The sequence below is a fragment of the Antedon mediterranea genome, chromosome 9 (genome assembly GCF_964355755.1).
Source record: "Antedon mediterranea chromosome 9, ecAntMedi1.1, whole genome shotgun sequence".
Lineage (NCBI taxonomy): Eukaryota > Metazoa > Echinodermata > Crinoidea > Comatulida > Antedonidae > Antedon > Antedon mediterranea.
The window spans coordinates 7,238,856-7,255,450 of NC_092678.1; the positions used below are offsets into that span (position 1 = coordinate 7,238,856).

General features: G+C 34.8%; 1 protein-coding gene across 1 annotated transcript; it reads right to left on the reverse strand.

Moving 5' to 3' along the window:
- Nucleotides 1-324: 324 nt before the first annotated feature.
- LOC140058563 (uncharacterized) lies at nt 325-13,994 on the reverse strand. The gene is made up of 10 exons (XM_072104232.1): nt 13,855-13,994; nt 7,958-8,948; nt 7,757-7,837; nt 6,984-7,132; nt 5,632-5,962; nt 4,852-5,060; nt 4,341-4,496; nt 3,489-3,711; nt 2,617-2,673; nt 325-1,936 (listed from the first exon to the last, which is right to left on the reverse strand). Exons 2-10 carry the CDS (start codon nt 8,909-8,911, stop codon nt 1,439-1,441), a joined length of 2,658 nt encoding a protein of 885 aa, XP_071960333.1. The 5' UTR covers nt 8,912-8,948; nt 13,855-13,994; the 3' UTR covers nt 325-1,438.
- Between the last annotated feature and the right edge of the window lie 2,601 nt (nt 13,995-16,595).

Here is a 16,595-nt window from a genome sequence, read left to right on the forward strand (position 1 = left end):
ATTAACTGCTCTATTTAACGAGCCTGATCATGGTAACCGTTACTCTTTTAGTGCTAACCCAGGCAACAAGCAGTTCCTGTTATCGGTCTGTGAGTAGGATTTTAGCCGAAGTCGGTTTTATGATCGCAATCATTCACATGACTCCAATCAATTACCACAAAACAATGTACAGTATATCATTCTAAAATCGTATAGTGGGCATGATAATGTTATTTTCCTATTTTAATTCTAGTTTAATTTATATAGGCCTACTGTGCAGATCTTTATTCAAAACATAGAAAAACAAATATATTTAAAATAAATGAATAATCTTTTTTTATTTTCTATTAATTTCCATATAACATATTTATTATTTTGTGCATATCATTACATAGCATACAACAAAAAGCTTTCCATTTTCATCCTGACATAACATACCAATTTGCAAAAATAAACTGTAATATCGTAAACATATTTGATCATATCATTTTATAACAAGATACCTGTACTCTATTAAAGACCATACATAATATTGCTGTAAAATCCTGACATAACATATCTGCACTTAATTGTACAAAGAGGCACTCTAACATTCTGACATAACATGTCTGCACTTAATTGTACAAAGAGGCACTCTAACATTCTGACATAACATATTGCACTTAATTGTACAAAGAGGCACTCTAACATTCTGACATAACATATCTGCACTTAATTGTACAAAGAGGCACTCTAACATTCTGACATAACATGTCTGCACTTAATTGTACAAAGAGGCACTCTAACATTCTGACATAACATATCTGCACTTAATTGTACAAAGAGGCACTCTAACATTCTGACATAACATATCTGCACTTAATTCTACAAAGAGGCATTCTGACATAACATATCTGCACTTAATTGTACAAAGAGGCACTCTAACATTCTGACATAACATATCTGCACTTAATTGTACAAAGAGGCACTCTGACATAACATATCTGCACTCATTTTACAGAGAAACTCTACCCTCCTGACGTAAAATATCTGCACTCATTTTAAAAAGAGGTACTCTAAGTTCTAACACTCTGACATAACATATTGGCACTCATTTTACAGAGAAACTCTACCATCCTGACAACATATCTGTACTCTTTTTAAAAAGAGGCACTCTAACATTCTGACATAACATATCTGCACTCAATTAGACAAAGAGGAACTCTAACATTCTGACATAACATATCTGCACTCAGTTAGACAAAGAGGCACTCCAACATTCTGACATAACATATTATCTGCACACATTTTAAAAAGAGGAACTCACATAACATGTTTGCAATCATTTTACAAAGAGGCACTAACCAACTCTAAGATCCAGGCATAACATACCTGTTCTTATTGCATAAACAGAAACTTTAACAACCTGAAATAACATATCTGCACTCGTTGTACAAAGAGGCACTCTAAACATGTTTATTTACAGCATACCATCATTCATTGTACAAAGAGAAGCTCTTATCTCTTGGAAAGATTCACCACTAGCAGTGGTCTTTATAACCCGTTTTCTAACTTCAACTTGAGGATTACTTCCCTTCAAATGCGCATCAATAGAATCGGCCAAATTATGATGAATTATCCAGCAGTCTCGTTCTCGAAGTTCAATAAGAACATCAAATGAAGGATCTCGTTGACGCTCCAGAACCGTTTTGGTCTGTGATTTTCGCGTTTTTACCTCTTCTTTGCCAAGAATAACACTATGCGCGCTACCGGCAATTGGTCGCAATGACGGATTACGATGAATATCTGCGCAGGATTGTCCATGTGCTGTTGCTATGAGCTGTACGCCTCGTTCAGCAATGCTCTGCGCTGCTTGTGCTTCTTGGATGCTACCCATCTCATCAATGATAATGACCTCTGGGTTGTGGTTTTGTACAGCTTCAATCATAAATTTGTATTGTTCACTCCTAGGATGTACCTAAAATAGACATAGAGGAGGTTGGTGTCAAGAAACAACTACTCTGTTTAAGTGATGACATCAGAAATGTTGTCTAGAAACCTGGTTTACCGACAACGTCTGACACCCACCTAGCTTTCGACTTGCGACAACCTACTGTAGAATCTAATGTCATCTGCAGACAGTGGGCCATGTGTCTTCACCCGATTCCTCGACACTGCTTCTAGGTCCAGGTAAAGACTACTGACACAATGTGCGCAGGTCCTCACAAATCGCAAAAAACTCCCTATTGTTGTTACCAACCCTAGTAAATTTTATTTCTAAACTAAAGCTCTGTCTACACTATCAAACTACTAACAAAAACTATGGTAGCGCTATACCCAAATATGGTAGTGATATGACATCATCATGTCCATATATGGACACATTTTTTTGTTGCATAAAGTTTGATAGTGTAGACAGACCTTTACAATTCAAATGAATGTTATTCAATTCAATTTCTAATGAATGTCAAGCTCTGTCTACACTATCAAACTTTATGTGACAAAAAAATGTGATGACATCATATCACTACCATATTTGGGCATATCACTACCATATTTTGGCACATATCACCATTTTTTTGCTAAACTATTTTGATAGTGTAGACAGAGCTTTAAAATAATCAGTATTAAAATATATCTATTTTATTTGTCATTTACCTGAAGTCGTCTAGCACTACCCAGAGAATCATGCAGACTATCCCCATCTCCACCAATCTGTGAACAATTCAAAACAATAACGAATAACTATTAATGTATAAGTAATGACGAGTATGGGTTCGGTCTGTCATGGTCATAGGCAAGATGAATTGCCTTATACTCAAATTGCCATGGCCTTCAGATGGGACGTAAAGCTGTTGGTCCAGTGTACATACAGTTTTAAAGAACTTAAACTTTAAAAAAAGGCCTACGGTATCTGTATTAATATTAATCCTCAAGAAATTCGGATTAGGTATACGGACCCATGGCAGAGATGAACCAGTGCACCAGGGTTACCCCCTACTCTTCCAAAAGATTAAATGGGTTCTGTGAACACGAGCCAGATGCGAGTCCTTATTCGAGAATATTTTTTCTACCACCAAGGAGAACTTGAACTATTGTGCGAATTGTATTGTTAAAGTTTGTGGCTCACTTGCTCTGTGATGGCAAGTGGTGCAGTGTTTTGGATGTTGGACTACTGATAGTGAGATCGTGGGTTCGATTCCAATGCTCGTCGCATTGCTTGTACAGTATCCTTAGACAAGACACTTTACTTACATTTGCCTCTCTCTACCCAGGTGTCAAAATGGGTACCTGGTAAGGTCAAGACACAACTTTGCGCTCATTACTAGCTGCATTACGTGTTTGATCCAAGAATGACAGGGTTAATATTATGTACAGCACTTTCACAACATTATGCGCTTTATAAATCCAGGATATTATTATTATCCACTCAGCCACACAATTTGTCCCCAGTGTGTTTGGCTGGTGTGCTCACTGAATTTCCAGTTACGTACAGTATGAGAATTATTATATTTACATATAATCATTACCTCATTTGACGTGTCAACAATCATCACTCGTCGTCTCATGACATCACTGAGCAGTCTAGCATATTCCCGCAGGACTGTTGTTTTTCCAACACCTGGGCTTCCAAGTATAAGAACAGATTTGTGGCTTGCCACAATGTCAAATATCATATCTAAGCAGCCATAGATGGCACGTCCAACTCGTGCAGTCAGCCCTACTGGTTTTAATTGCTTGTTTACAATGTTGCTGTAGTAGTAAAAAGTTTTTAAATGAGTTGTTTTTCTAGTTATTATTCAATATCATGCACCAGTACTACATAGGAAAAAAGTTATCCAAGTTGTGAATATATGAACATTTTGTGCATAGATGGATTCAATTTGTTCTAGGCATTGTTGTGAAGACACTGCTTTGGTGGATTGCATAGTGCACAGACAAATGAACGCCATTTGGCGGCAGATACGAAATGAAGAAACCCTTTAAAGAGATTGCAATATGTCGTCCACATTTGTGCGTAATTCAGCTCAGTCCAACAGGCTGCAAAACACATTCCCACAAGAATGTTGAATTCAAGTTATAGCATTCACCGCGATATTGAAACTGCAAAAAATATTTTACCGTTCTTTTGTTTCAACCGATTGTAAACAGTATGCGTAACATGATTCGAGGAGTACGCATCAAAATGATTGCAACTTCGTTGAAGATACGTATGCAATACAGTTTTCAGTTTTATTTTATTTTTATTTTTATTTTATTTTATTTTATTTCATACTCATCCAACAGCGAGTAACCCGCCAATTACAGGATGGATAAACTATTTAGTTCCTTTCAATTCCCGAAATGTAGCACATGTTCATCTCGAAGCATTTCAACAGTACCTTACACGATGAAGAGTGCCCTCTATGCCTGCACGTCGATCTGATGAGAACTCTGTAAACTTGTTGCCAGAAAAAATGTCCTCAACTTGATGAGAAGTAATGACTGTGTCAAGTAAATACCTTGTCACACACTTACCAGATTCCAGTTGATAATATCTATATGAATAATCAAAATGTTATTTTTTTAAATTAGTTGTTTTTCTATTCATTATTTAATATCATTAATTTATCCATTCAGCGAGCTGGCTCACCCCGAGTTCCTGATACTATTTATAAATAAAAAAAACTTGATTTGAACTCGCAAGCATATATGTTCGCGCAAAGTTGATATACATATTCAACCCTACAACCCTAAAGTATTAGGATTAGTATCACAGATATACATAGTATAGCATAGGTGACATTAGATGACCATCCATATTCAAATTTTGATATAGTGAACAAATAATATCTGAAACTATTATTAAAAGGTACTGTAATTTTCTGAGCAAGACACATTTTTGAAACACACCTTGCATGCGGCTTCCTTCCAATGTCTAACACGACCTCAATTAGAAGATCAAGGGAATATATTCCATCTTGCTGATGGAGAAAAAATAGCACCTCTTTGATTTCATCTGGAAAAACATCCAGAAATAACTGCATATCTCTTTGATTATTCTCTTTAACACTGTCCAGCATTTTCTGGGTTATGTTTGTTGGATTGACAGATTCCAAATCCTAGAAGAACCAGAATTTTGATGTTGTTAAACATTAAAAAAACAAGGGCTGGCATTTATCAATCTCTTTGCCAGATTGTTAGGCTTTTTATTATTATGGGTACCTGGTAATATGTTGGTTACTAGCTGTAAAGTTACGGAAATATGTTTCCACACATGGTTTGATAAAAAAAAAATGACATATTATAATAATGCTTAGAGGTTTTGAGCATTAAGCATTATATGAAAGCTGTTAAAAAATATGAGTTCCCAGTTAAAATTGTGTTTATTATAAAACCTCAACCTTTTCATTAGCAACCACTTATTTTTGGATAGTGGGGCATTGTTTGATACATATAGGAAATTGACCAATGTAAATTTGAGGCATTTTTCAATCAACATATTTTACTACAAGTAACGAAAATGAAATTTTTTTACATAAAAAGTCATTGAAAAAGAAATTGGAAAAAGTCCAGTAGAAGCGCCACTGTTTAAAAAGGGGCTTATTCTGTGGGGTTACTTTCAATGTTGTTGCCAAGGTTCGTATATTGTTAAACCTGGAGCTAACCTTTAAGTAAAATTTCACACTGTACCTCACTACCCTCTGGAAGAAAAAATGCTATGCCGTTGTTGTCAAACTGAAGGAAACGTGCTGTGTTCTCTTTCACCAACTGAGAAACCGATGTAGAAACTTTGTTTCGTTTGCTCAGTGGAACAGCTTGTGAAAACTTTTGTTGGCTTCGAACTTCCTTGAATAAACTGCCCTCTTGTGGAATTTTCTTAACATCTGTAGCGCTATACCCTGATGCAGCCCTTAGTGTTAAAAATTTGGGATGACCAGTTTCTTTGATATCTCTGGCAACTTCTAAAACTGCTCTGCAAGCCTGACCAAAACTGATTAAATCTTCAGTAGTTCTTAGAAGTCTAATGAAAATATGAAATAACTGTAATAAAGAAACTATTATACAGTATGTTTACATACATTTATGTTGTCTGTTTAGTTGATACCAAAGAACTTATAACACAAGAATCTCCTGTTCGTCCGAAGCGCGTAACAATTTCGAAAGGCATTGTGGGATAGAATAGAGCTATGGGTAGCGCCATTGTGAGCCATGGAGTAGGGTGCCCGCATCAAATTAGAAAGTCAAAATCATAGAGGGGATCTGCTAATACTCTAGGGGGGATAGAGTAATTGACTGAGGAGTAGGGCGCCCGCATCAAATTAGAAAGTTAAAATCATAGAGGGGATCTGCTAATACTCTAGGGGGGATAGAGTAATTGACTGAGGAGTACGGCGCCCGCATCAAGTCAAAATCATAGAGGGGATCTGCTAATACTCTAGGGGGGTAGAGTAATTGACTTCCTAGTTTGGAGGGGGCGCTGCTCCATGCTGTGAAATGGCGTTGCCCAGTTTGACCTTTTAACCATGTACTTCCGATACTGTGTTTTGAATGCAAATTGAAGAACAGGAGATTCTTGTGTTATAAGTTCTTTGTTGATACCAACAGTTCCAAACCTGTATATATAACATCTATTTACTTTAGTATTCTATTGCTTGTTTACAGTATATTTTGTACTGTTTCTAATAAATGTGAATACAAAATTGACTTAAAATAAATACCAGTAAAAAGATTCAATTTATTGTCCAATCATATATATAAGGAATGAGGCAGTTTGATGTTACCAGCAGAAAGGTAGTTTTACAATAGAAACTACTTTTTAAATTTAATTAAAATTAATTTCCTAATTATTTCAATCACTTTTGATCAAAAAGTGAATGGAAGTGGGTCTTCCCATTTCCAATTAACAAATAATTCAGGAAAATTAAGGCTTTATCTGTGATGTGAAAACTGTGTGGGATAATAATTAGAAAGTAACATACTTTTTATTATTTAATGAAAAACAAAGACTACTTTTTTTTACCAATGGTACTGTATGAACTTACGTAAGTAAATTACGGTAGACAGCTGGAACCATTGTTGTGACAATGTTTTTCAGATGAGCCTCTTTTGGATAGGTGACATTTAAGAATTCGCAAACCTGCTTGAAAGTTACTGCAGCTATTTGTTGTTTTGTAAGAATTTGGAAACATATCTGTGGAAAAAAAATCATAAAAAGAAAGTTAGTCTTAGGACTATTTTGTCTTAGACCATGTTGAGGTTGTTGTCCATAGACTATTGTGTCTAAGGCAACGTTTAGCTTGTCTTAGGACTCCCCATGTTTGGGTATACATGTAGGTTGTCTCAAACCATGTTTAGGCTGTATTAGACCATGTTTAGGCTGTCTTAGACCATGTTTAGACTGTCATAGACCATGTTTAGACTGTCTTAGACTATATGTTTAGGCTGTCTTAGACCATGTTTAGACTGTCGTAAACCATGTTTAGACTGTTTTAGAATATATGTTTAGGCTGTCTTAGACCATGTTTAGACTGTCGTAGATTATGTTTAGGCTGTCTTAGACTATATGTTTAGGCTGTCTTATACCATGTTTAGACTGTCGTAGACCATGTTTAAGTTGTCTTAGACCATGTTTAGGTTGTCTTAGACCATGTTTAAGTTGTATTAGACCATGCTTAAGTTGTCTTAGACCATGTTTAGGCTGTCTATGTCTATGTTTACTAGGTTGTCTTAGACCATGCTTTTAAGCAACTTAAAAGTTGTCTTAGACCATGTTTAAGTTTTTCTTTTTAAAGTTTGCTAGTGTAGATAAGTGTACCTTTGTATCAAAAATGTATGCAAGTTGTATCTGAAACTGGTCATACAGTGCTTTGGACATCAACCTGACATCATGGCAAACCTGTAAACAAATGTTGAAATTGAGTTTATCAAATAACTTTTATACTAAATAATGGTTTTAGTTTTTCACACGTTCCTGAATCTGTTTTTAAAAAAAGAACTTGAGTAAATGTAGGCCTACCTTCAGAATATTTGGATCTTCAAGAAGTTCCTTAAGGCACTCTTTTTCCTTAATATGGAGATGGCCATCATTCCCATTGGGGAATTCAATAACACAAACATCTGCATCCCATGATGCCATGCCAATCCCTGTAATAACATATTTGGTGTTGTTGTAGAATCCCTCTGTATGTAAGGCAATGATTGGCTGTTCATAGTCGCGCTTGTTCATCGTAAGAAATTTAGAAACTACATCTGATGTTGAACGGTCAACTACATCAATACTGTCACGTATATCCTGATGATCACTGACATCATCTGGAGAAACAACTTGACAATCACTGGTGCCGTTGTGCAGTAGAAGCTGGTTACTGACAGATGAAACGACATCAGACTGCAAGTATTGCTGTTCTTGTGTCAATGCCTTTTTTTCAGTAGCTTTAGTTGAGCTTAGCACCGAGACATTTTTCTTGTTGCTTATATGAAACTCTTTCAATGAGGTCAAAGATTCGCGAAAACTTTCAATCGTTGTTCCCAGCCCAGGTTTATTTTGACCTTTTGTTTTTTTACAGTAGATAGAATAAAGCTCTTCCAATTTTACAAATTTGTTGGGACGTTGAAGAATTATGGTTTTTAACTTAACAATGTTCTGTTGCTTATTATCAAAGCCGTCTTGTACTTTTACAACTTGTTTTGGGGGTTTTCCTGGCACTTTGTTAATTTGTTTGATATCACTTTGAAGAAGTTTGGCATTGGTTATTTCCCTCCCTTTGACGTTAAAATATTGTGGAAAGAACTTCACGCTTACCAGAAATTCGGCAGAGTTAAAACCAAACATTTTAAGAATTGTAAAATTTGGTTTAATGGTGTTACGAAATCTACTGTATAGTTGATCAATCGTATTTGGACCCGTCTGAATTAGTATGTTCTGTATTGCAACAATATTTGCATTTCTTAGCTTGATTTCGTTTGACATTTCTGACAAGTTTGTGTAAATATAATGTCTATGAAATCTGAAAATAAATTTAAAAATTGTGTATTAAAACAATATTTTGCATAATTTTAAACAAATTATAGTAGCCCATGGCCTATGAATTAACAAGCAATTAGAGAAAAAAAAAAGAAGAAAGGCCTGGTTTTTAAAATATGGCAGCCTAAGCCATAGAGTACAGTAGTCGTTTCATTGCACTGCGACTTCGACTGTGAAATTACTAAATACAGATGTCCGTCACACACGCCTCATGGATGGTAATGTAGGCTGGCTCTTTTAGGCCTACTACTAGCCTAACTAGGCCCTGGGTGGGCCTGTCACACCAAAATCAGTCCGGGCCAAAATCGGTCCGACGGACCATTTTGGCTGCCAAATACAGTCCGGGGGAACATTTATGGCTGCCAAAACCTGTCCGACCGGACCAATTTTGGCCGCCAAAACTGGTCCGGCCTGGATAAAATCGGTCCGGGCAGTAGGACTGTTTTTGGCCGCCAAATATGGTCCGGTCCATATATGGTGCGCAAAATGAGTCATAATGTATATATCATTTTTTTAAAAAGGCCATGATTAGTCATTATATTACGGGGTTTATTTGTTATTTTAATATTATAAATTAAGCCTGTTTTTTTTATTGTCATTATTAGTAGTAACTCATCAATAATTATTACTAATTGTTTGCTTTTTGTATACAATACAATATGTATCTTTGCCTGTTTTTAATCCATTTTGTTCTTTTTTAACATCTTCGATTCCCCACGCCAAAATCGGTCCGGCAAAAATTGGTCCGGCCGGATCGATTTTGGTCGCCAAAACTAGTCCGTCGGATCGATTTTGGCGCTGAACAGCCGCTAAAACAGGTCCGGCTAGGCCAAAACTGGTCCGGCCTTTAAAATCACTTATTTATTCTTTAAAATGTGTTAAGAAGCCTGCAAACAGTTCAAATGGTTAAAGTAAACTGAGCTTAAAGTAAATATACTAAATATTACCGTACAAACGAAAAGAAATTATCGAAACACTAATTAAAGAAACTCTACAGTAATCGGATTTGGGGATATTCTATTGTTCAGTTCGTTTAAAAGTAATAGCGCCCTCTAGCAATTTTATATTATGTCTATCTTAGATATTAATGTACAAACTGAATACGTCTTGGGCGTATTTAATAATGATTAATAATAAAATATAGAACGTTAATTATTATTAGTATTATTATTTTAGGTTGTTGTCATTACTGCTATCAGTATCTTTTTTTTTGCCTTTGTAAGAAATTACACCTGCCTTATTTTTTTTTCCAGTCCACATTTTGGGGTGCAATAAGTGGCCACCAAGGGTCTCTTATTATTAATAGTAGTATAAAACAACAACGATAATAACAATCGATATGGGTAGCAATACTAACGATTAACGAATTTAGCTATACGACGAACACGAGTTTCGTAATAGTCTTAGCGAAAAAAAAAGAAGGTTATCACCCCAAATTATAGACTTTTAAGAATTCAATTACTTATTACGCTCTAATAGTATCACTGATTGGTGTACGCGTGGGTTGCGTCATCATCTTATAGTGCCGTAATCAAGCTATAGCGAAAAATAAGAGGGCTAAATTTGCCATTTTCTCAAAATTATCCAAAATATGAACTTTTTAGAATCCAATTATTACGCTCTAATATAATTATTTGTAATTTAAAAAAAAATCTTTACACCGCAACTGAGGACCGCAGCTGAAAAAGCTGTGGCACATCTAACGTGGATGGGATGGATGCGAACGACTAAGTCTATACACCCATTGTCACTCACCTCAAAATGTTATAACATAGAGCTGAACGTACAATATACAATGAATTATTTGACTAGCCTATACGTTTATTTCAATCTTGCAAAACACAATTCATATATTTAATTCAAAATGTATGAGTCCTAAATAGGCCTACTGTATTTGATTATTACAATAATATATTACCTGTCTGTTTCATATTTTTATACAGTATAAATACTGTAATTTAAAACAATAAAATTCACTATACATCAACTAAGGTAAACATATCAAAAACGGTACGCTTAACCAGGGCCTTGCATGCAAAATCGCGCATTAACATTTTAAAATGCTTAAAATTACACTTTGATCAATTTTAGAACATGATTTAGGCCATTTGCGTGTTTAAAAAATACTGCGTAAAAAACATCGAAACGGCCCAGAAAAGACAGAAAATTTATTATGACAGAAGGCATGCACGACCAACTGGATTCGAATGCGGAACATATGTATTGATGAAAGATCTGCGAAGGCAAAAAAGGAAGGGAGAAAAACTGGGGGAAAAAATGGTTAGGTCCATACAAAATTACTTCAAAACTGGGAAAGGGATCATATTCTCTGATAGGGCTAGATGACGACAGTGGTATCAAACGTGTTAACGGGATACTTCTGAAGCCATATATCTTTTCACCAACTTCTTCATCAAAACATGATTGCCCCAACACTCAAAAGTCTGGCAGTACTTGACCATCCGTTTCGCCACTAATCGTCAATGGAAGCAACCTGCGTTTTAAATTGTCAAATAATCTGCCCGAAAAAGCTGCAAATGAATCAATGGAACACCACAATGCTGAGAAATATAAGGAAGAAGGGCCCTCTCAAAACGTTAGACAGGACAAGCATCTTGATCAACAATTAGATGATGTGATATTCTGTGGTTCTTACGAGGCTAGTTCACCAAACCCAGTAGATGCACATTGGCAAGCAGTAAAATGATTTTTGTTTGGAATCGACGTTAAAAATATCATACAAGACGTGAATACAAATCAAAGAGAAATGAACAAGGCAGCAAAACCCACGAAAACAGCCAGGATGCGCGGAGACGGGAACTGCATCTTTAAGCTTGGTTCCCACTAGAACGTAACGCAAGGACGTAAACGCAACACAAGCGTTTTAACCAATGACAAGCGAAGTTATAGACAGTTAGCAATCACAAGCGAATAAGCCATCGCTTGTGATTGGTCAATTCACTTGCGTTGCGTTACGTCTTTGTGTTGCGTCGCTAGTGGGAACCACGCTTTAGAGCGCTTAGTTACGTTCTTGTTGGTGTCACCATATGATTGTGAGGGACCATATTTTAGAGTTTATGTCCAAAACAAACGTATCTTTGAAAACATCGACAGCAGATCATTCGAAAAATTCATAAGTGATACAGCTATGTCTAAAGATGGAACATGGGGCTCCGAGTTGGAAATTTGAGCATTTGCAACAATGACGAAAACCATTGTCTACAAATATGGCACATGAAAGAATCAACCACATTTTCAATGGCTGAAGTATTGCCCATTAACAAATAGTGATGCTGAAATTTCGGAAAGAAATGTATATCTTTCAACTGTTTGTGCTCATTTTGAGCCAGTTTTGGACGTTGAAAAACAAGAGGGGGGTTACTTGACACATCGGAACGAAATTACATCCGCAGACCATACCATCCAATTTGCAAGTATCTCGCTCGCAAATATTGGGACTACATCACCGAAGAAACCTTAAACGCTGTTTTTTGGACAATTACGCAGATGAAGCTACACTGCAAGCTTTATCTATTACTATTATATCGTAAATGATATACAAAATATTAAGTACTTTATGCAGTTACACAAAGTATACTGTTTATAAAATGTAATTTTGCATTATCATGTGGATGATTATAGGCCAACTGTACTTTTCTATACGAAATAGATGGCGCATAGTAGGTCTAGTATTGGCTAAACTTAATCATATTAACGACACAATCTAGCTATTTTTAAATGCGAAATAATTAAAAAAACCTAAAGTTTTAGGAGGGACATTTGTTGATGTATTGTCCCCCGAAAAATGATAATGTTCCATAATAGTTATTCACTTTGACCAAATATGGATCAAAACAATTTTGTTTTCCTGCAAAAACTGTACCAACAGCCAATGGGTTTTTGGTTTAATATAACCGTTTGTTTTTTCTTTTATAAATATAAGTGAGAACATTTTTTTCTTTTTCTTTTTTTGGCAGAAAGCCAGGCCAAGTAGTCCTAAGTGCTCTTTTATATCATGCTCGTCTAAATTCGTGTCAAATTAATTTACTATCGTATCGGCTGAAACCATGAGTAGGCTATTTCTGAAATGTAAATTTTTTATATGTATGCAGACAAAGAATAACTGAAATTTAATTCCTCACTTTGAAGAATAAATAGGTGATCATTTTATAATTTTACTGACATTTCATTTTAAAACAGATGCAGTACGTTAAAATACGACCGCAAAACGTTGATGTTGAACCCTCTTTTTTAAACCCTTCAGTGCAATTTAAAGTTATATATTAAATATTAATAAAAACAAATTCTAAACCGCCCGGTAATATACTGAAAATGTATTAATTTAAAACGATAAAATGAGGAAATACAGTATGTGAGAATATATAATCAGGGAAGAGTTAAATTACATAATCAAACCTTAATTAATCAAAATATATGAATACAATGAATGAAAAGTCCTCCTTTACTATGCTAAGAATTTTATAATGGAATAATGGAAGATTCCGAACCGAGCGCCGATTTATTCTTGCACATTTTTAATCTCTCCGTTTCGATAATTTCTTTTTGATTTAACGATAAAATTAGTATATTTACTCTAAGCATAGTTTACTTCAACCATTTGAACTTTTTCCAGGCTTCTTATGACATTTTTATGGATAACTTAGCGATTTTGAAGGCCGGACCTGTTTTGGCCTGGCCGGACCTGTTTTAGCGGCTGTTTCAACGCCAAGATCGATCCGACCGGACCAGTTTTGGCCCCGGACCAAATTTCGCGTTACAGCCCTACCTAGCTAGCTAGGCCTACTACTCTACTACTGTCTGGCAAATCGCATGGTGAATCAAAAGAGAGAATTATTTATTATAGCCTATAATGCATAATTATTATTTACCTATAGAGTTATTAAATCACTTCTCTTCTTTGCGTGTTCTTTACAAATGAGGCAAAAGTCTGTGAAAATTTACCAAATTTCCATGGGAAATTCCCGCGAATGACGTGCCAGTAATTTAAATTGACGCCCTCTATAAATAAGTTCCACAGGAAAAACAAAAGAATACGGTAATAGATAAATAATAGTTATTTTATTTTTTAAATTCATGTAACCACAAATAATAGATATCAGTGTATTTTTTCACTCTTCCTTGATTTAATAAATAAAAGAGAACAACTATTTATAATTTAATAGCCCGGCTGGGAGATCGACTAGAATGTTTAAAATTTACCCCGGATAAACTTTAACACTGTATTGACGGTGTATTTATTACCCATAGAGATATTCTTGTGAGCTCTATGTTATTATTAGGCCTACTGATCATTCATTCGAATGTGGGCTACACTAAAATAAAACCCGTGACCCCACCGCTGCCGTAATTCACGTTTTGTATCGGAACGCATAAACAATCCTATTTTTATTCGGTCGGGTTATATCTGATCAGAATCCGGTCTCAGGATAAATTTAAAATCAATTCCCTCCATTTATTGAAAAAGAAAAGCTAAAATTATCACAACGATCCCTAAGTTCATTTTTTTATCAAATAAAAATGAATTGTAGGCCCTTTGTTTGTATGTATAAGAATATCACAAGATGTTTTAAATCTCAGAGTATAGGCTAAAATATGTCCTAGATAAAGAATTTATATTATAAAATTGTTATTTACAAGGCCTAATATTATATTTAAAAAAAAATAAATATAGGCCTAAGTTTACAGTTACGAGAAATTAACACCTTAAGTATACATTCAATGATAATTATTTCTCATATAAGCCCAGGCCTACTAGTTTACTACTATAGATGTCAGAGTTAAATTTACGGAGAAATGTTTCAAAATACTCTCATGTAAAGTACTGAAGAAAGAAAATTGATAAATGTTTTAAATATGCATTGATATTCTGAAGATACAAGATAAATTACATATTATTAGGCCTATAACAAATTGAAATTAAAGCGAATGTTTAGCCTAGATGTAAACATGGAGTAAAGTTACTCCATGGATGTAAATCATAGGAAGCAATTATTATTATATTATTCAAAGTTTAAATAATTGTCAGAAGAAATTATAATTATGCATTATAAATTATAAAAACATCCTGCAAAGTCTACAGCTAAGCTAGATCCCCACGGTGTTTGGTGGTAGTTGTCGGGGGACGGACGGAGGAGGAGGTGGTGAGGAATTATAGCGCCGGTGTAAGATTTAAATCTGTCCGGTGTTTGAAAGTGTCCACTGGACAATTTTCAGCATTGAATATTGTAATACTAGCTGTTGAAAATGGCCGCAACCACCCGGGCAGCTTTCATCGATAAAAAAGTAGGACCATCGAGACATCGACATCATATTAACCCCGTAAAAACTAGGGCACTGGACGTTCACCAACTCCCGTTAGGGTAATTATAATTCCTTAGAATACCAACTTGAATCGCAAAATATCAAGTGGATTGAAATAAATATTACTATTATTATATCTGGAGACATATAGTCTAATCAAATTAAATTGTTTGTTTTTGATTGAGTATATACAACCTGTTGTCAATTTGAAGTAAATCGACAACTTGAAAAATATATAGCCTACTGTATTATTATTTCGAGGGAATGAATATCACTAAATCATATAGGCATAGGGCCTACCTATTTCGTTATCTCGAAATATTATTTCATTCGAAATTCGAATTACTACTTCGCGAGAGAACGAAATAATTTCCCTCGAAATTATTTCGTTCTCTCGATCATCATCATCATCATCATCATTCCTTGTCTCGAAGTAGTAATTCGTTTTTTATATTATTCAGTTCTTGAAATCTTATTTTGTTCTCCCTAAATATATTCGTTCCCTCAAAATATTTTTCAGTTCTCAAAATATTATTTTGTAATATTCATAATACTGCTACTAATTTAATAATATCAACTGATAACAAAAGTTCTTTAAACAAGTAAGTTCGTCATTGTTAAAGTCAGTTCTTTTTCATTATATTTTTTTCACAGATGCCTGATTTTTGTTTTTATTTAATAAAACATTGAATTGGTTAGTCACAATATTTGCTTTGTTTCTAGAGACTTTACATTATTTATTTATTTATCTAAAATACATTTGAAAAATATTGTTGATGCATATTACCAAAAAATATTTGTTTTTTATATTTTATATGGCAAAATAAACACCTTAATTGCGCATCATAATTATTCGTTCACTCAAGGGTATTTCGGTTTTTTGTTTTTTTCGAATATTAGGGTATTTCGTTCCCAATACAAACAGTCCAATACCGTTATACATCAAATTCATAGAATAATGGCTTATATTGAAATGAAGCGTTTAAAACGTCTTTGCCACAATGTCTGTACATGCAGCTGAGTTTAAAAAATCGCGGTTGTATTTTTGTTTTATATGGACATATAAACATAGAAACCACCAGCTAATACCAGAAATACCAACAGCTTATGTATCAATTTTTAAAATCAACACCAGCTAATTTAGAACGGTCAGCAGATAATGTAGTAACGAAAATTGCCTCACAGCTAATGTTGAAAATATTGTATAATTTAAAAACCTGTCTACATCATGTGAAAATGCATTTCTTTACTTACCGGTAGCTATCCATCTATCCACGTCTCGTAAGTGACCAACCAACAACCACTTCTA